Source organism: Manis pentadactyla, chromosome 5 (genome assembly GCF_030020395.1).
Source record: "Manis pentadactyla isolate mManPen7 chromosome 5, mManPen7.hap1, whole genome shotgun sequence".
NCBI classification, from domain to species: Eukaryota; Metazoa; Chordata; class Mammalia; order Pholidota; family Manidae; genus Manis; species Manis pentadactyla.
Window position 1 is genome coordinate 101,046,983 of NC_080023.1, and position 21,741 is coordinate 101,068,723.

Sequence of the window (21,741 nt, forward strand, 5' to 3'; positions counted from 1 at the left end):
TTTTCTCTTTTTAAATTATTGCTTGGGCACCTGCTTTCTGCAGGGTGTCCCCCAGGTGAGGGAATATGATGCTGACTCAGAGGCACAGCATTCTTTCTCCAGAAGCCCAGGAGAATGGCAGCACACCCCAGTATGGTGCACATGCTCATGGTAAGGTAGGTTTGTACCCTACCCACCACCATCAGCCGGAATCTATATTTAGGTTTTTCTCCACGCAGGGCATGAACATCCTTACGGAATTAAAACGAGCCTTCTTCCTGCTATGTTCGTGCCCCAGGAACTGCAGGATTCTATCTTTTCTTTCATCCTGAAGCCCAGGCACCTGGCCAGGAACCAACAGAGAGGTGAGCCCGGTCCCTTCCCACACGGAAGCACCCAACGCATTGCTAGGAGGGGTTTTCTCCCCCTTCATTCCTCTAGGTAGACGGTCTCTTCCTTCTCTTTAATTCCGGAGCATTTCCAACATTGAATCACGTTATGAACACAACTCTGTCTTATTAGAGTGTGAGCTTCATATATCCGGGGAATGGATTTTTCCCATGACATGGTTTTCTAAAGGCCATCACAAGACGTGATCAAATGATGGCCTGATTAGAGAGACCCGGGATGAAAGAATTAAGGGGGAGTAAAGAATTACAGGACTTACCGACTTTACATAAGGTGAAACTGAACTCTCAGTTTTACCCACACAATGAGATCACTCATGTCTGCTTCACAGCATGTGGAAGCTACAACTGGATAGAAATTTACGGATGGGGCTTATTATTATTATTATTTCTTCAACGATTTTTATCTCTGCCATGCCAAAATGCTCCCGATGATGTGTCCTTCTCAGAACACACCATGCTATTAATTTGAGACGTGTTTGAGCCAGAAAAGAATTTCTACTTAGAGCATTTCTAACATTATGATTGTTATTCTATAAGAACAATGATTCAAAAATTTGTTTTTTAAATGTTCATACCTTAATTCCACCATGAGGAAACACTAAACCACATCATGCCATGACCATATAGAAATCCTACATTCCTAAAATTTACCTTCTTTCATCATTCCCATTACTCATAGCCAAAGCATATATTTTTAGGAGCCACAGAGGCAACATGAAGTGTAAGACCAAATAACCTATATTACAAATATTCCAGCTAAGACGAAAAAAATTTTTGAGAGAGTACAGGACTCACTGTGTCTAATTTATGTTTGTACTCAGAAAGTAGCTGAAATATATAGCTTTGTATCAAGGGATACAGCATTGTTTTTACAAACGATGAATAACAGACTACATTCGCATAGTTCTAGAAATAAGAAAACCACGTTACGAGTAGGGAAACCAGGTCACATACAGTTCAACCTACATATGCACATGTAGCGTAAGCATGTGTACCTGTGGACACACAGAAACCTCCTGCTGGATTGAAGAACGTACTTGCATCATTCCTTCTCTGCCTTTAAAATGGTTGGGGTGCGTATCTCAGGGCAGAAAGAAAGACCCTTAACCAGGCGGAGTGGGGGCATTATTCCTTCACAACCACGTACGTTCTGGAAGCCAAAAGAGAAAGTGGAGAATGGGGGTGGGTATCAAAGATGCCTTAGTTCCTCAAAGTGAAGGAAGTTACTTTTATCTAGGCTGCAGTGAGCCATGTCTGGTGCTGAGCTGGACGTCATATTATTTAGTCCACCAGTAAGATACAAATAGCTTCATTTATGTTAGAGCTCAGCAAACTGAAGCTCAAAGACTCTTGAGTAGCTTACCCAACTAAGTGGGAAAACAGGAGCCTTTTGGTTACTTGATCCTGGTCTCGCTGACCCAGTGTCACAAGCACTGCTCCCTATGGGTGTACGTGGCAGTGCACTCACTCACTACGTCCGTGAAAAGCCAAGTGGATGGAAATTTGGGGATATTTGGTGAAATGTTACTCATGTGCTTATCCTTCCTACAACTCGACTCCACTGTTGACTTCTTTAAAGCATTCAGTTTTGCAAGCAGGTGGTTTAAGCAAGCATTCGGGTGCCTTATGAGAAAAACATTCACAGCTGAGCAATGGGAACCTTAAACTCAAAACAGTCACCTTTTCTTTGTAAAGCTCTTTGTCAGTATTGTCCTGAGCTGTTCGGTAATTAGAAATCATGCCTAGGCAGCTGGTGCGGTATCAAGACAACTGGCCACCTGCAGTCTTGTAATATAGGCAGCATGTAATGACTATTTGCCAAGGACCCTGACTGCAGAAAGTCATCCATGGAACTACCTAAGGGTTGTGGCCCCACAGAGCAAAGGGCCAGAGGCTGACGGAAGAGTGGGGTCAAGCAGGTGGTGTCAGGAAGGGCAGATCCTTTTAACAAGAGAAAGTGACCACGGTTGGTCACTTAGAAAGCCCAACAGGAAATCTCAGAGTCACAGGAGACTTCCTATGAAGGTAGATGATGCTCACACTCTGCCTCATTTGAATACCAAATTTTCTTAGCTTTCAAAATGGGCTCTGACACTGAAATTCACTGCACATGGTTAGTAACAAGAAACTTGTACAGCTACAGGTTGAGTGCTTCATGACGCAGTGAAGCAGGCAGTAGATGCCCCAGAAAGGACTAACCCTGAGTCTTGTCGGGCCTGGAGGTTTAACTACTTGTTTGCAAAATACGGCGAAGGAGAACACATTAGCACCACAAGGATGCAACTGGCCAATTTCAGAATGTGGGAAATTCTAAACAGCCACTGACTCAATTTCTTTCTCTTCTCAATATTGGAAGAAATGTGATGTGCAATGGCAATGCTGGAAATAAGGTGAAGTGAATTAAACTGCCAGTAATGATCATCCCACTTCTTCCTTAGATTCAGGCTGGAAGAGAGTTAAGAAGAGTGTTGTCGCACACCTGGCCTGTTGGAAGAGCTCCAGTGCTTCGCAGGACAACCCCAGCCCGGCACCACCACCTGCAAAGCCAAGACAGCTCTTTGGCATTTCTATGATGGACATTTGTGACGACGACAAGCTGCTCAACCCCATTCTGGTAGGTCTCACTGCAGTCTTGTGTAGCCCTCCTGAGGAAGGAGAGCTCAGGAGCCCAAGGCTTCTCCTCCAAATCTAGCTCCAAATGGCTCTGGCTGAGAGGCTTTTTCAGTATTACATGAAAGAATCAAATCAGACTTAGGTACTGCAGAGTTATAAGGCAAATACCACAGGAGAAGGTACTCTTGTCCATTGCACTTGTTTCGGGAAATTCACACATGCCTGCTCAGGTCCGTCAAAATGGGTTTCGTGTGTATGAATCTCTGAGAGTCCTCCTCATCCTCATATTCCCTTTTCATCTCCTTCCTTAAATTCTGCAGTAGGTCCAAGTCTCCTTCAGCTAAAGTGACTCAATCATACAACTCAAAATTGCATCCCATGGAATTGACTTGCATGTCAAGTGCTTAAGTGTAAAGACTCATCCTCTGGCCATGCACACTTTAACCCAAATGGCAACTATCAGGTTAAAGTCACTGGCTTCAGCCTACGTTATCTTTAATGGTGCACTGAGTTGACAGTGTTAGCATTCACTGAGTGTCCAGTACGTCTCCTAGCGCTATAGTAAATACAGGCAATTTTATTCTACATTGAAAGAATTTCTCACGCTAGCTACTGCCATGGTTCTCGCATTCTTCCCCACAAATTAAGGGGTTGGGGTAGCTGTGATTATCATCTTCTGTACTTCACACACACAAAGACACACACCAAGAGCGTCAGCAGAGTATGTATGTGTCCCACGTCACACAGAAGATAGGCTGGACACTAGATTTTAGAGCCCTTGGACTATGTGACTCCAACCCCTATTATCTCCCACACTGCAAGCAGAAGCCCTGGAGATACGGCCACAGGAAAGACTGTTGACAATGGAATGTAATCAGAGGTGGTGGTGAGGAATTGGGGCCTGATTTTAAAGGAGGGAAGGAAATAGAAAAAGTAGCAATGAGGTATCCATATACTTGCTCAAAAGGGAATAAACAAATGCAGAATGAGTATGGCAAAAGGATTTACAGATGTGGGGAAGAGTGTCTACCTCTATTAGGGACTAATGAAGAATGAATGGAAGAGGACAGGGTGATTCCACAAAGGCGTTGAAGCAGACACATTTGATGAAAAAGCATAAATTCCCTGGAAAGGAAAATCTGATTAAAATAAGTGTTTAAAGTATTTCAGTACACGAATGTATGTAGAAGGAATTGTTGGATAGAAATGTTTTTAGAGAAATGGAAAAAAAAATTCTACATTTAGGCCCTCCATCTCTAGCACCATGCCTCCACGTACCCTGTGGAGATAAGCTGCAGTATGTCTTTCTTTCCTTTTCTTCCTATAGGATATGCTTGCTTTTATCAATGAAAAAGGGCCGCTCACAAAAGGCGTCTTCAGGCCAGAGACCAATAGGAAATCCTGCAGAGCCCTAAAGAAGAAGCTCAAATCCGGGAAAAAAGTGAACTGGGATGGTGAATCCGTCCTTGTGGCAGCGGCCGTCTTAAAGGTAGGGAGAGTTCTGGCAGTGTCCACACACAGCCTAACTCTGAAGCTGTGTGACTGCTATCCTCCATCATGACGGCCAAGGAGCCATCAAAGACATTATAGGTTAAGCATGTGCAAAACTAAAGCACAAAGTCAAAATTTCGGGAAGCTACTTTGATCATCAAAAGCCTGCTTAGATATAATTTCCTCTTATGTCACACACGACCTTCCCCATCATCACTCCTGAGCGCTCTATGCAAAATAACCATGATAATAATAACAAAGTAATAATAAATTCCAAACTCTGCATGTATACAAAATGTTTACCAAAACAAGCATCCTAATTTGATGACTTCCTGCCAATATTCCTAAAGAGGGAAAGTTTCCAAAAGACTATTTATATTAAATACAGAGATGGTTGTATTACTTTGCCATAGCATGCTAATATTTACCTTACAAAGCATCAAAAAATGCTGACAGTAGCCACCAAAACCTCTGTTTACTTCATCATCATTCCTTCCCCTGTTACTCTCATGCCTTTTACTGTCAAGTGTCGCATAGAGTGACTCCAGCACACGGGCCTCTTTTCACCTTTAGAAAGTTTGGCATAATCAGTTAAAACTTGATTTGTTTAGCCCACTGCCACAGTCACAGTCCCATGCGAATCAGCTCCCACCACATGCCTCCATTGGTAAATATGACTTGTAAAAAGTGGGTGCAGCACCTACACCAAGTTTGGAAATTTGAACGTTCAATAAGTTTATACAAAAAAATAGATCAATTGTGAAGGGACACAGTTAAATCACAAGTATCAGTTACATGTCTATAAGGAGAATAAAGGAACCGAGACAGGATTTCATCAGTCCGTCTTAGAGTTTGTTAGCAGCTCTGAACCAACTGCAACCAGGTTATGAAAATTATCACAGAATGTCAGTTACATTTGGTCTTTCCATGTCCTCCATGAGACTGTATGCTAAATAGCAACAGTTAGAAAGGACACAGAGTTGACGACTACCCCCACAGGGACCACAGTAATATACACGGGGTATGTGAGTAGCAAGGCTGCTGCTGCTCTCTGCAGGGTGCACACACGGAACTGCTTTCATTTCCTAGCAAGAGTCAGCAGGCTCTCGCCTAATCCTCTGTTCTAAGCCCAAACTAGCCAGAGGGTGGCACTCATAGGTACAGTTCTTAGACATTCCTCAAGTGTTCTCTTCCTAAAGTTGCCTGATCCTGGTGGAGAATCAGACTTTGCAACTTTGGCCTTGATAATACCATGTGAAACTAACTGGAGACATAGGCCTCAACGAGAAAGGACTATCTCCTCAGGACCACACGGAGTTGGCCATTAAGCTGTCTTAAAAGAGAGGTGCAACAACAAATACCCTTGGCACAGCCAGCTCGGGTCACAACATGCCTTCGGCAAAGCTGGCCAGTGGTAGATTGCGCAGCACAGGATCAAGGAGAGAGAGGGACACACATGCCATGACAGCTGCAGTTTGGGGCACGAGGCTAGGGGCCTCCAGCTCCCTGCTGGACTCCCAGAGCCAGCCAGGGTTGTTGTGCTTCCTCCTGGCTCAAAAGAGCACCTGGCACAAAGAGCGGCTCTGTAAGCATTAGAAGGAGGGAACACTTACTGGACTGTAATTGTGATGGTTCCCTGCAAACATTTTCTGACTGAGCTAAAAACTAAGAGAAGTCCTGGGCTATTAGTGAGCCCAGTGGAAGCGAGGTATGCCTGTGACGCTAGCAAGGCCTTCAGGCTTGCCCAGAACATTAAAGCTTCATAAATGTTCATAGGCTCACTTGTATCGTGGTAACACTTGCCCATCAGCCTTCTGTAGTGACAGATATCCAAGCCTCCATTTATGAAGCTTATATCTCCCTGTCTCCAACCCGGAAGCCTGCAATTGTCATCTGTTCAAATTCTGAGACTCTTTCCTTTTTAGGGGGAGGTCCACTCAGGGATGGAAAAGGGTAACAGGTAGCTAGGAATTGGGGATCTGGCTGTATTTCCAACTTTGGCAGCTTATAAGTCTGCAGAACTGCACTTTTTATAGGGTTATAGGAATCAAGTTATAAAAACAGAAGTTTTCTCCCAAGGGGCACATATACCTCAGGTCACAAGGCCAAGTTCTCCCGTAGTATATGTGCCATAGCATTTGCCGTGTGTTTGGCTTCAAATACTTTACTTGGTAGAATTCAGAGCAAGTATTGTGTCTCAAATAAACAAGCGAGATGGGTACATGTATATCTTCTCAAGAAGGTGAATTGTTTTATCACCAGACCTGGTCAGTTTGTGCTAGTTGGCTGACACGTACACAAAAAGTCACTTCCAGAGGCTTCACTGCCAACGGAGCCCAGACGCTGCTTGTATGCTCCTAACTTATTGAGGCAAACCAAGCCCCTGCTTTTGGGTGTGCAAGTCAGTGGAGAGTCAGAGCTGTGCTCTCCTGGGTCACGTTTGGGTGGCTATGAAGGTAGCGGGCACCTAACTGAAGTCAGCAACTCAAGGTTTTCTCTGCAATTTCTCCAATACATATTGGCTGCAATAATAATATTCTTTATTTTTGTAAGGATTTTCTTCAAACTATCGAAGGAAGTCTTTTTTCATCCAGTCTGTATGATAAATGGCTTGCCATTCCTGATCAAGGGGAGAGCGAGGATGACAAAATAACTGCAACACGGAGGTAACCATGCAACAATTGATCACTCTACTCTGCTCACACTGAGAATTACAACCAACATACTCTAAGGAAAACAGGCCTATCATTTACAGCTTTGACCACTAAAATCTTACCAAAGCCAAAGGGTTTTCATTTGATCACACTCAGGGGGCCAGTTTAATACATGCACATCTTAACTGCCCTCATCAAACTCTCTTTTTCCCTAAGATTACTTGTACGGACTCCTTGACCAATTTACAACTTCTGAAAGTATGATACTGATAGGAAATGAGACCCACTGGTCTATGAGAGATGCTAGTGGACCAGGGTGCCAGTGATACGACCTTACTTTGGCCAGGCACTTGTTTAACCGGGGAAGTTCTTACCCTGTTCAGGAATTAAATTGAGTCCAACATTTCTCTACACATTCACACCCGGAGCTCTGCTAGAGTGGGCTGCGTACTTGGTGGACAAAGCTCTCTGTTTTTTGGCATTGTGTTTCCCACTTCCTCAGCCAAACAACTTCCCTCACTTAAAAGTACATTTTTCTGTCTTTAGGCTTTTAGACCAGCTGCCGAGAGCCAATGCTGTTCTCTTGCGGTGTCTGTTTGGAGTTTTACGCAACATTGAGCAGCACTCCAAATACAACAAGATGACAGCTTTTGGTTTATCGATGTATATAGCCCCGAGCCTTCTTTATCTGCCTGGTACTTGCAACACAGATCTAGGAAACAATATGAAAAAGAAGGTAAGGAGATATCTTATTTTTATGCCCTGAGGGGCAGAGGCCCCACCTTGAGTCTGAAATGTGTGGTGGTAATACCGACAGACCTGTTTTTAAAAGTGCACGCTTGACCTATACGCACCTGGAGTGGCAGCCGTTTATCATACTCAGACAAGCCGCCGTGGTTTCTCTCCAGCTGCTGACCTTCCGTCACAGAGAATCCACAGAGATCTCTGCTTCCCAAGTTTAGGGTTCTTCCACACTTAATAACTGAATTTCACAGATGTTTGTCTTTTGGATGCATCATAAATTTTAGCAAGGTGTTTTACATCATTTGCATCTCAAAAGACCTGGAAAGTTCTTCATAAGAAATAAAGCTTAGCAAGAGATTATATATACATCTCCAACCCAAGCATCCTATGTGACTTCCTTGCAATTTAATCTATCTTTAAAGATGCAAGCATTGATTTAAAAATGTGACCTACTAAGCTAGGGTAGAAATCATAACTTTCATTCAAACATTGAGACCTTTTTAACATCTGTGCCAAAGTAGTCTTGGAAGTATCATTTATTTCTTAAACAAAACTGGATTATTCTTGGTTCTTTAGAATCAACTATCGATTTTTCCTCAGAATTCTTGTTCATTTTTTGTTAGACCCAAGATTCACATGTGAGATGGGATTTCTAACATTGCCATGTGAAGAAGAGCACCCTGTCTTTGCCCTTTTGTGTTACAGATATCTCTGGTAGAATTTCTCATTGAAAACTGCCACAAGATATTTGGTGAAGATGCCACTTCCCTCCTGGGGAAGAGCTCAGTGAACGGTGGTACCAGTGAGGCTACAGGTACTGTGAATAATTAATTCATTTGGCTTTGGTAAGGAACACGGTGAGCAGGGTTGCCAGGGTTCATGGGAGATGCTCAGACAGCGCTGTTCTGGAGCCTGCAGCAACACTTCCCATAGGCAGTGATTTCCACCTGCTCCTCCTCCCAAAGGCAGGCACACGGTCAGGGGAGGTTTCCCACCATTGTGAGATCAAAGAAAAGATAAGACAGGGTCCCTGACTTCAAGAGGTTGCTAGTGCAGATCGCTACCAGCATTAGGAGACATCATGGTACGACTCAGTGTTTGGGAATCTTGCAGCAGGACCCCTTATACACATAATCATAAGAGATGTACTCTGGCTGAAAGTGGAGTGAGTGAAGGGCCTAGAGCACAGCCTGTTTGATTCACCCCACAACACCCCCGCCTTTTTCTACTCTGTGGCCCTTGATGCACCACAGGATTCCAGTGCTCTTTGACACAGGCTGGAAAGAAGCAGCGTCACTGACACAAAGTCCGACTTGACTTTGTGTCAAACAGTCAAACAGCGTTTCCAGAGTGTAAGCTCATGTGCCTCCATTTACCAGCTATGTTATCTCTGGCCAGTTATTCTAGCTCAGTCTCAGTTTCCTCGTCTGCACAATGTGTACGGAAAATTATGTGTAAATCCAAGGATTGTTGTGTAGATTAAATTATAAATATAAATGAAAAGAAAAATAATGGAATTTGCCTTAACACAAATGTTAAGTTATTTGATCCTAGCTAATCATGTCTAACTAGCAGCAGTTTGTATTATAATGCAGAATTTTTAGATTCAGAACCTGCAAACGTGTAACATGCACCCTTTCATATCTTGATGTTTCTTACTTCTATTGTAATTCAACTACTTTTTGTCAATTGTTAGGAAAATACATTTGATCAGGGGTTTAGATTAGTCTTGTATCTGAGAATTTGCTTATACTAACACAACTATTTGTTTTTCCTTTCATTAGTGACAACAGAACAGTCTTCTTGCATCTCAGCCAGTGACAGTGACAGTGACAGTGATTCATAAATGGTGCAACTAGAGCATGATGCTGAGGTCCTGCCAGACATGCTTTAAAACCTCAGCTACTGGAGCAGGGGTCAAGATGGTGGCGTGAGTAGGGTGGTGGAAATCTCCTCCCAAAACCATATGTATTTTTGAAAATAAACAGATACAACTATTCCTAAAAGAGAGAACAGAAGATACAGTACAACAGCCAGAGTACATCTACATCTGCAAGAACTGAGCATCTAATAAAAAGGCCGGAGCTGCAAGCAAACTGGCTGACTGCCACAGCTCCGGAGCAGCTGGAGAACAGCCCCACCCCACAGCAACCACACAGAGTCTCCTCCCAGCACGCAGCTAACCGAGACAGACAGAGGAAGGCAGAGCAAGGCCCAGAAGGCACGAAGGGGCACCATTCTCGCAGGAGAACACACCCAGCGTGTCTGCCACCCACTGCAGTGCACTAGGCTACGTGGAGGGCCGCCCTGCCCACAGAAGCTAAGGAGATTATTCCAGAGACTGCTCCCGGTATGCAGGTAGACGGCACAGGCAGCTGAAGCCGAAGCAATGTCAAGAAGGCACAAAGTGGCGCCATTCTTGCATGAGAACACACCCAGCATGGCTGCGAAGTGCTGCAATACACTAGGCTATCCCAGGGCCGCCCAGACCACGGCAGCTAAGTCATTGAATGGATAAAAAAGCAAGACCCATCTACATGCTCCTTACAAGAGACTCACCTCAAACCCAGAGACATACACAGAGTAAAAGGGAAGGGGTGGAAAAAGATATTTCATGCAAACAATAGGGAGAAAAAAGCAGGTGTTACAGTACCTGTATCAGACAAAATGGACTTCAAAACAAAGAAAGTAACAAGAGATAAAGAAGGACATTACATAATGATAAAGGGGGCAGTCCAACAAGAAGATATGACCATTATAAATACATATCTACCCGGATACAAGATGGCGGCATGAGAGGTGAGACAGAGAACTCTTCCCAAAACCACAAATGGTACAAAAATATGGTTAATTAATACAATTAACCATAAAAGAGCAAGAAGAAAGAAAGCTGAACCCGACTGCATACACACCTCACAAACAAGGCACACCTCACAAAACAGGGGTATGAAAGCCTTGATCTGCCGGGAACCAAGTCCTTCACCCACCCCAGCTCACCAGCGGGAGGAAGAGAAACGGAGTGGGGAGGGGGTGGAAACTGGGAATTGTTGAACACCTGGACCTGGAGATCTGCTCTGTGAGCAGAAACCTATATTGTGTGGTGCTCTGGAGGTTGGGGAGCTGGGACAGGTGGAGTGCTCAAGAGATTGAGATTCCGGCCATTTGTGGAGGACGGGATTCACACCCGGCCACTCTGGGACAAGGAAAAGGCAGGCAGTCTGAGAGGCTTCCTAGCAGTGAGAGGGCTGCTGAAGGGTCAGGGTTTGCACGGAGCTTGCTGCTTGGGGGAGGGGAGAGCTGGACAAGGTTGTCTGGGTGCGCTCAACCCAGATGCTTGGGAACTTTGAGGACCTGCAGGCGCCCCATCCCCCCGGCTGCCTACTCAGCTCCGAGGCCCCCCACTGTGAAATGCAGCCTGCTGAGACTCCTTCCTGGCCTGATAGCACAGGCTCACGAATGGGCAGTCGCTGCTCCGCTGTCGGGCCAGCCAGACGGAAGCCCCACCTACAAAAGCTAGAGATGCCAAGCACAAAGGCTTACACCTGTGTGCTTGGCCCACTGGCCCTGACACTGGAGACAGTCACTGCAGACAGGAATCAGGAAATAGCTCTTTCCTCCCCTCAGGCGCCAGCTCCACTCACCTACAACCCCCAACCTCACTCTAGGGACTGAGCATCTCCTGAGACTGAAGCTTCTGGGCAATAGTGGGCACCACACAGAAATATGAAACGTCAAAAGAACATGGTTCGGAACAAAATCTCACAAACCCCAAAAAAAGGGCTAAATGAAACTGAACTCACCAATCTTCCTGAAAGAGAGTTCAAAATAAAAATCATAAACATGCTTATGGAGGTACAGAAAAATATTCAAGAACTCAGGAAGGGATTTAAGTCATAGATTCAATCAATAACAAATTCCATATCTGAAATGAAACATACAATGGAGGGATTTAAGAGCAGATGAGATGTAGGAGAAGAGAAGGTAAATGGATAGAAATAAGAGAAGAGGAATACAAAGAAGCTGAGGAACAGAGAGAAAAAAGAATCTCTAAGAATGAAAGAATATTGAGAGAACTGTGTGACCAAACCAAAAGGAACAATAGTCACATTATACGGGTACAAGAAGAAGAAGAAAAGAGAGAAAAAAGGATACAAAGTGTCACTGAAGACGTAATTGCTGAAAACTACCCCAATCTGGGGAAGGAGATAGTCTCTCAAGCCATGACGGTTCACAGATCTCCCAACAAAAGGGACCCAAGGAAGACAACATCAAGACATATAATAATGAAAATGGCAAAGATCAATGATAAAGACAGACTTTTAAAAGCAGCCGGAGAGAGAAAAAAGATCACATACAAAGGAAAACCCATCAGGATATCATCAGACTTCTCAGCAGAAACCTTACAGGCCAGAAGGGAGTGGCATGACATATTTAATGCAATCAACCAGAAGGGCCTTGAAACAAGAATACTCTACCCGGCAAGGTTATCATGTAACTTTGAAGGATGGATTAAGCAATCTTCACATAAGCAAAAGCTGAGAGAATTTACCTCCCACAAACCACCTCTACACTGCATTTTGGAGGGACTTCTATAGATGGAAGTATTCCTAAGGCTAAATAGATGTCACCAAAGAGATAGACAGAGAGTACAGAATATGATTCAAAACATTCAAAGAATGAAGGAGGAAGAAAAAGGAGGAATAAAAACAACCTTTAGGTTGTGTTTATAATAGAATATGAAGTGAGTAAAATTAGACTGTTAGATAGTAAGGGAATTACCCTTCAACCTCTGATTAACCATGCATCTAAAGCCGGCAATGGCAATAAGTACATACCTATCGATAATCACCCTCAATGTAAATGGTCTGAATGAACCAATCAAAAGACATAGAGTTACTGAATGGACAAAAAAAAACAAGAGCCATCTATATGCTGTCCACAAGAGACTCACTTCAAACCCAAAGACGTACACAGACTGAAAGTAAAGGGATGGAAAAAGATATTTCATGCAACTAATAGTGAGAAGAAAGCAGGAGTTGCAGTACTTTTATCAGACAAAATAGACTTCAAAACAAAGAAAGTCACAAGAGACAAAGGACATTACATAATCATAAAAGGGTCAGTCCAGCCAGAGGATATAACTATCATAAATATCTATGCTCCCAAAACAGAATCACCTACATATGTGAAACAAATACTAACAGAATTGAAGGGGGAAACAGAATGCAATGAATTCATTTTAGGAGACTTCAACACACCACTCAATCCAAAGGACAGAGCAACCAGAAACAAAGTAAGCAAAGAGATAGAGGCACTAAACAACATACTAGAACAGATGGACCTAATGGATATCTACACAATAGTCCATCCAAAAGCAACAGGATACACATTCATCTCAAGTGCACATGGAACATTTTCAAGAATAGACCATATACTAGCGCACAAAAAGAAACTCAGTAAATTCAAAAAGGCTGAAGTTGTACCAACCAGCTTCTCAGAACACAGAGGCATGAAACTAGAAATATATTACGCAAAGAAAATGAAAAAAAAACTCACAAACACATGGAGGCTAAACATGCTCCTAAATAATCAATGGATCCATGACCAAAAAAAAAAACAAAGATCAAGTAATATATAGAAACAAATGACAGCAATAATTCAACAATGCAAAGTCTGAGGTATGCAGTGAAGGCCGTGCTAAGAGGAAAGTATATTGCAATACAGGCCTACCTCAGGAAAGAAGAACAATCCCATATGAACAATCTAAACTCACAATTAATGAAACTGGAAAAAGAAGAACAAATGAGGCCCAAAGTCACTAGAAGGAGGGACATAGTAAGGATCAGAGCACAAATAAATAAAATCAAGAAAAATAAAACAATAGAAAGAATCAATGAAAGCAGGAGTTGATTCTTTGAGAAAATAAACAAAATAGATAAATCCCTACCCAGACTTACCAAGAGATAAAGAGAGCCTGCACACATAAACAAAAATAGAAATGAGAATGAAAAAATCACTACGGACACCACAGAAATACAAGAATTATTAGAGAATACTATGAAAAATTATATGATAACAAACTGGATAACCTAAAAGAAATGAACAGATTTCTAGAAAAATACAATCTTCCAAGGCTGACCTAGAAAGAAAGAGAAATCTGAACAGACCAATTACCAGGAACAAAATGAAATTGGTAATCAAAAAACTACCTAAGAACAAAACCCCTGAACCAGATGGCTTCACCACTGAATAATATCAAACATTTGGTTAAACACTGAAAGAAATCATTTTAAATCAACTCCTTCAGTCTGATAGTGAATCTTTGCTGCATTTCAAATTACAATAGTTTACTCTATTGGGGTAGGTATCTCACTTTCCTTCCCTGGATTCCCTCCTCCTTCTATCTGCTAAACGTGAGTGTCTCTTTGATACTCTCTTTGGCTGTTTGTTTTCTTTGCCATTTGGCACTCCCTGGAGATATTCTCAAGAAACTTCAATTCAGCTACTACTCAGAACCAGGTTGCTCCACTCCTACAACTCAATAGCAAAAATGCAAACAGCCTGAAGAAAGAATGGGCAAAGGACTTCAATAGACATTTCTCAAAAGAAGACATACAAAATGGCTAACAGGTCAAGAAAAGGTGCTCGAAGGTCATTAATCACCAGGGAAATGCAAATTAAAACCACAATTAGATAACACGTCACACCCACTAGGATGGCCATTATCAAAAAGATAAAGAATAACAAGTGTTGGAGATCTTGTAGAGAAGTAGGCACCCTGGTACACTGTTGGAGGAAATGTGAAATGGTGCAGCCATCATGGAAAATAGTATGATGGTTCCTCAAAAAAAATGTAAATACAACTGCCATATTATTCAGCAATTTCACTTCTAGACATGTATCCAGAAGAAATCAGATCCTGATGTAATATTTACACTTTCATGTTCACTGTAGTATTTTTCACAATAGCCAGGTTATAGGAACAACCTAAATGTCCATCAACAAATGAATGGTCAAGAAAATGTGGTACATACATACAATGGAATATTATTCAGCCTTAAAACAAGAAAGAAGTCCTGCCATATACAACAACATGGATGAACTGGAGAAAATTTTGATGAATGTGAAATAAGCCAGTCAAAGGAGGACAAATACTGTGTGATTCCACTTATATGAGATGTCTAAAATAGTCAGTCACAGAAGCAGAAAGTAGAATTGTTAGGCAGAAAGACAGATGAGCAGGATGAAAAGAGGGTGGGGCCCACCAAGAACTCAGGGAGTTAAGCAGATTAAGCCAGAGAGCTAGAAAGGACTCAGGCCCTTTGCAATGTGAGTTCATTCCACGTGCTCTGAATCTGTGCTGGTCTTGAGACTTCCTCTAGCTAATGCAGGTGAAATATGACAGAGACGAGGGACAAGCATTATGAGCAATTTTCCTAAAAAATGATGAGATGAGCATAATAAGAACAGGAGAGACTTATCTTAAGGCAAGACAAACAGTTCTAACTGATGTGTTTGAAATTCTTGGGAGTAGCCACTATCTTAGAAAGGAACAAAGGTTTGTCCTACAGAATTACCTAGAGGACGGGTTATAGACAATGACATAGTGTCTCTCATCAGAGAGAATCATGAGATGAGACCTCCTGACAAGCCTACGCCCCCTGACCCTTTACCTGTATCCCATTCTTGAAAGCCTTACAAGACAGAACCCTAAGCCCTTAAGTGTACCTTCTTCTCTCTGAGGTTGCCCACACTGCCCTTCCATGGAGTGTGTATTTTGAAAAGACTTTTTACTGTTCAACTTATTACACTTTGTCTCTGCGCTCTGCCAGTGATACCTTCGACACTATGCTGTTCCATTCCACTTTCCAGATTTTAAGTGTGAGTCTTTACTCTCTGTCCTTCTCTAGATAAGCAAGTAAACCTGCCTTTATATACCTTGACTCTAGCCGGTTCCTCCCTTACAGTATATTCGAATAAACCTTTCATTCTGCTTCACTACTGTGTCTCTGCCCTTCAATTCTTTGTTGTGGCAGGGACAAGAACCGAGAAAAACAAACATCACCCCAACAGAATGGTGGTTGGCAGGGGCTAGGAGGAAAGGAAAACGGGGAGTTGTTATTAAATGGGTATAAAGTTTTACTTATGCAGGATGAATAAATCCTAGGGATGTGCTGTACAACACACTGCCTGTAGTTAACAAAACTATTACTGTACACTCAAAAATTTGTTAAAAGAGGGTAGATCTCATGTTAAGTATTCTTACCACAAAGAATAAAATTAAAAAGAATCAGATTACTCCCAAGTTTATGTCTTCAATCCATTTGTCACTCTGTTCTCCATACTCTTACAAATGCCTTTCAGTCATTTGCAGATGTATATATAAGTCCCTCAGCCTTACCATATCTGATGAACCTCATCATCTTCTGCACAAAACTTAGTTCTGAAACATACATTCCTTATCCTGGTGAAAGGCACCACCCAGTTCCTCCTCCTCTCTCCCCTACGTTGGATTTTTACTTCATCATGTTGATAGTTCTTAAACATCTCTTATTCTGGCTCCTCTTTTTCCACACAATTATATTTGCCTTAATTCAAGCACCCTTCATCTCTCAGTGCACACTGCAATAACCAGTATTCCAGCCTCCACTCTCTTCTATGGTCTCTCCTTCATTCTGCTCCCAGACACATGTATCTAGACTGACAATCTAATCCCATTACTCCCTTGATTAAAATATCTCAATGTGCACCAACCCCTCCAAAGGAAAAGCCCAAAGATGTCTCTTATGTTGTGATTTCGGCCTACCTGTACAGTCTCACCGCCTACTCTAAACATCTTTAATTGCCTTTTTCCTTTAAACTGACATGATTCAGTTCTCTATATCTCTGCTTATATTACTCCCTCTGTACAATTATTTTTCTCTTTTTGCCCTTCATGCCATTATTCTCTATGCTTTATCTTTCATCCATCGGTATCGGCTGAAGAGTAATCCTTTCTTGGAATCCTGTGTTTTTTTGAGGTCTTTCCTGCACAAACTGCTCACAGAAGCATCAGATCTCTGGACACTGGTTAGAAATGCAGAATCCCAGGTCCACCCCAAACCTACCGGGTCCCCTCCAGGGGGTTTTGTGGATGTGAGAGTTTGAGAGGCACTGTGCTAGATCAGAGCTGCTCCTGGCACAGCACCGTTAGCAGCAGGTGGGACCTTCCTGCACATGCAAATCACAATCTAATTAAAGAAGTGTACCCAGAACATATAAAGGGTTCCCAAAACTCAGTGATAAACATGCACACTTTCTTAATGGTCAAAAGATTTGAACAGACATTTCACAAAAGAAAATATACACATGGGAAACAGGCACATGAACAGATGTTGTACCTAATTAGTCATTAAGAAACCACCTTGAGCTATCACCAAACTGTCCAAATGGAAATAACGACAAAACCTGAAAATACCTAACGCTACTGGCAAGAACGTGGAGCAACAGGAATTCTCATACACTGCTGGCAGGAACGCAAAAAGGGTGCAGCCATTTTGGAAAGGAGGTTGTCTGTTTCTTATAGTGTTAAATATGTAATCAGCATATTACCCAGCAACCAGACTGCTCAGATTTACCCAAGTGAAATAAAACCTATGTTTGGACAAAAGCTGTAGATAAATGTTAACGGCAGCTAGCTTCATTCATGATCTCTAAATAAACAAACCTAAATGTCTTTCAACTGGTGAATGACTGAGCAATTGTATTTCACCAACACAATGGAATATACAGAGCAAGAAAAAGAAATGAACTTGGATACACTCAAGAATATACATAAACTCAAATTTATTATGCTAAGTGGAAGAAGCTAGACTCGAAAGGCTACACATTATTTCATTCATGTGACATTTGGGAAAAAGCAAAGCCATAGTATGTACAACAGATTGGTAGTTGCCAGGACCTGGGTGTACAGGGAGGGGCTGACTACAAAGGAGCACGGAGAAATCCAAGAGGATAACGAACTGTTTTACATCTTGGTGTACATTTCTGCTTTTGGTGGCAAGGTGGCTGCTTATATGACTCTCTGCTTTTGTCAAAATTCACAGAACTGTACACTAACAAGAACTGATGTTAACATATGTAAGTTATACTTCATCAGAATATGAAAAAAGTTGTATTTTACACATACCTATATGCTATACTCATATATTCAAAAAGGCCAATTTTTTCACATGCTAACATTTCTGAAATTCTGAGTTATTTTATAATGAATGGCATTTAACATCATATCATAGTTCCAAAGGATGGCATTTCTTCTTATTGGAACATACTAAGATAATGGTGTCTCCCAATCAGTTGTGTCTTAGATCTGATGAAATATGGCATGCACGTGTACCTTAACTTACTAAGTTACACATGCTTACTTTAGAAAATGTGTGAAAGACAGGAATGTAAAGAAAAAAGTAAAATTAGTCAATAATTCTAAAGTTTGTAGCATTACATCTTGTGTGTGGTCTATTTTATTGTCTCTTTACTATGCACACATATTTACATTTATAATTTAAAACATTTTTGCATTTAAAAAATTAGGTAATTTTAGCTTCTATCACCTCTATCACAGAATAACTGAGGTGACACTGGACTACATCTCTCACCTCTCTTATCCGCGGTTTACTCACATGACATCTGACTTGGCCTTCATGGTTAGTGGACTAAACATCTTCAAACTATTTTATGCACTTACACCTAAAATTTTTTTTAAAAAGCTATATACTCCCTCACACATTTTTAGTTGGCGTAAAATATTTTCTCAGATCATTAAGTAGATGGAACTTCTCCAATATTGAGAATAAAAGTTACTTTGCTCCTTTAATAGTGTCTAATAGAGTTTAAATATCATAAATATGTGATACCCATTCCCCCAAAATACATGATATACGCTGTTGCTAAATGATAAAAATTAACATATTTCGGTTTTTTATTTGACCATGTAATTCCATGCCATGGAATTTTACAAAAATATAAAATATTTTATATTGGAAGCCTTTAACTGATCATTTTGTCATTCTCTTCTATACCAGAAGTATGCAAAGCAATTTGGAATGTTTTCTTCCTAGTGACCAAAAGACTTCAAATGTTTTAAATTTTCTTCTGGGTTGAGTTATCATTACAACTATTATTAATTTCTAAGTAATAGAATGAACATGTTACAAATTTTGGTAACTAATCATTAAACATTTAATTTTATTAGAAGTATAAATCTTAATGAGACAAATGGCTACTTTTTCCCAACTAGTTCAACTATTTATGAATAGACAAGATTACTCATGAACAAATGCCAATTTTTTATTTTTAGAGTTGGAAATACTAAGTAACTTAATTCATACAAATAAGTAGATAGCAAACACTGACACCCATTTCTTTGAACTCTTCCAGATTCATGAGCAAAAAAGTAGAGTCACCTAATAAGGTGTTACTAAGGGGTCCTTTTTATTGTTTCAAGTAAACAGCTGAAAACTCAATTAGGTTCCCATTCAATTTTATAGAAAGCAAAAAAATTAAGACCTGTTTGACTTGCAGATGTATTTTTATGCATTATTTTGAAATACAAATCATATGTACCTTCTTCAAATTCTCTTGTCCACCTCATCCATTTGGTTTTGGTCACCAATTTATTTACACAAAGTCAGTCCTTTACTTTCATATTTGGATGAAACACTGTACTCCCAGGCCTGGCGCCTGGTTCTCTGAGGAGCCACCAAGGGCACAGCCCTGAGGGCTGGGAGGGCTGATGACGACAGAGGCAAGCCTGGGCCGGTGGGAAGAGGCCCTGGGAGGGGCTGAGGAGAGGACGACCTCTCCTCTCTCTCCTGTTTATGAGCTACTCTGAGTAGAAGTTCCTCTTTTAATTCTTCCAGAAAAGCCCAAAAGGTACTTTTCTTTTTGCTAAACGACGACGAAATTGTGACTGCTAGTGTCTTGCTGTGATTCAGTGTGGTAATCAGCACAGCAAGACAGGTTTCCCAGCCTCACCCGTCCTTTCCCCCTACTTTCACTGCCTTAGTCTTACACGTCCCAAGTACAGTGTTAGGCTTCTCAAGAACTGTAGAAGGCTTGATTGACTTTTTACCCTGCTTGTGAGCTCCTAAGTGAACTGCCACAGTTTCACACGTGCTGAGAGAAGACACCAGGCTCCTCTGTCAGAGACAAAGGACGACATCACTGACAGCACAGCAGGCAGTGTTAGCTCTCTGTTTACATTGGCTTCCCGTGCTCACCAGCTCACATGGGGGTACTGCACACACAGCAGATCTGTGTTATAGCTGAGAAACCATGAGCTTGGGAACTTCCGCTATTTTAAAGGCATTGGTACAAAACCTGTCAAACCTCATCCCCACAGGAAAGTATTATCATTACCATCTTGGTCAGAAAACAAATCTGTCTTCTGCAACCAGGGTGCTGACATTCCTACCTTCTAAGGCTGTCTGCTACACAAACATCCTTCAAAACATAATCTGGGACAAAAGCAGTCACGACTGTGTACAGCACTACAGAGCATTGCTCCTCAAGGAGTCTTTCATCTTTACCTGTGGAGACACGTTCTAAAGGACCTAAATTATGATACACCATCATTTTCTCAGTTTCTGGGTATTTTCCAACACTTCTGGATCCTCATTTCACCCTTTTGCACTATTCCATGCTGTGGGGGCTGACCTGCAAGGCCCTTTTACCTTCCCTTGTGTTCAGCCAATGAGACCTAAGAGTAGTTTTACCCCTTGCTCCTACCCTGCTAGGTCTTGGTGCTGGCCTCCTTCAGGTGGCAACTGATGTGAGAGCTGGAGTATATTTTATCCTTTGTCAAAAGGACATAGAAAATATATTTTTTAATTATCGAGTAAGATGAGGATTAACGTTAATTAGAATAAATCTTTAACAACATGACTTTAAAAAGATTTTAATTACTTTAGTGAAAAATATACAGTGACTTTGAAAGAGATCACATTAAAGTTTTATCTGGGGATTTTTCCCAAAATATTTTTTAAAGTTTGCTATTTCCAGAAAATACTGAATTACATTTTTAAGAAAAGCTTTCCTACTTTATATACTTTAGCTGTTCTTTGGTGCTGTCCAATACTAGAGAATTATTACTGAGAATAGTGGAAAAGGAATTCCATTACTTAAACATTTAAAAAAGTTCATTTGCAAGCATTTAATATCTGTTACTGATGCTCCTTCTTTTTTCCTCAGCGTACTCTTCCTCAGTAGCCATGAATTTTTGGAAATAGAGGAGACTAAAGAAGCAAACTTGATTAAAGAAAAATTGATATTACTCCCTTACTCTCTACACCAGGTATCTGAACTCATCACATTATTAAGAGGAAAATATACCAGATTTACCACTAGGCTTTATCCTTAACAGAAATACGTATAAATTTTAAAAAGACTCAAGCCCCCTACATTCGCGCTGCTGTGATTAATCATTACAAAGCCTTCCCCTTTGATAGACACCTAGATTGATTTGCCATTCAGGCCATTCACCTTAATAAGATGTAAGACGAGGATGAGGAATTTGCATATCCTTTATGAGGTGGGACTTGGGTTTTGGGAACTCAGTGTGGTTTCCTGGCACATCAATTTTGGGGAAAAACTATATAAGGAAGTATTGGGAAATGTATTGTCATAAAGCCATCCATGCTTAGGTAGTTTGTAAAGCTGATTATGGACTCACAGGTTGATGAGTATGTACTCACCATGCTAGATTGTACTTCTAAACATTGGGAGGCTTGCAAAAAGCTTATAAAAATCTTAAATTATCAAGTTCCTGTTTCACAAAAGCTCAAAGTTACCTCAGTAAAAGGATAAAATCTATT

The 21,741-nt window shown here is 41.3% G+C and overlaps 1 protein-coding gene across 1 annotated transcript; it reads left to right on the top strand.

The window, feature by feature from the left end:
* Positions 1–65: 65 nt before the first annotated feature.
* Positions 66–9,191, top strand: LOC130683966 (rho GTPase-activating protein 20-like). Its single transcript, XM_057503253.1, has 8 exons — positions 66–150; positions 219–344; positions 2,828–3,003; positions 4,330–4,491; positions 7,047–7,159; positions 7,694–7,883; positions 8,597–8,705; positions 9,145–9,191. The coding sequence occupies exons 1-8, from the start codon at positions 66–68 to the stop codon at positions 9,189–9,191; spliced, it is 1,008 nt and encodes a 335-aa protein (XP_057359236.1).
* The last annotated feature ends 12,550 nt before the right edge of the window (positions 9,192–21,741 follow it).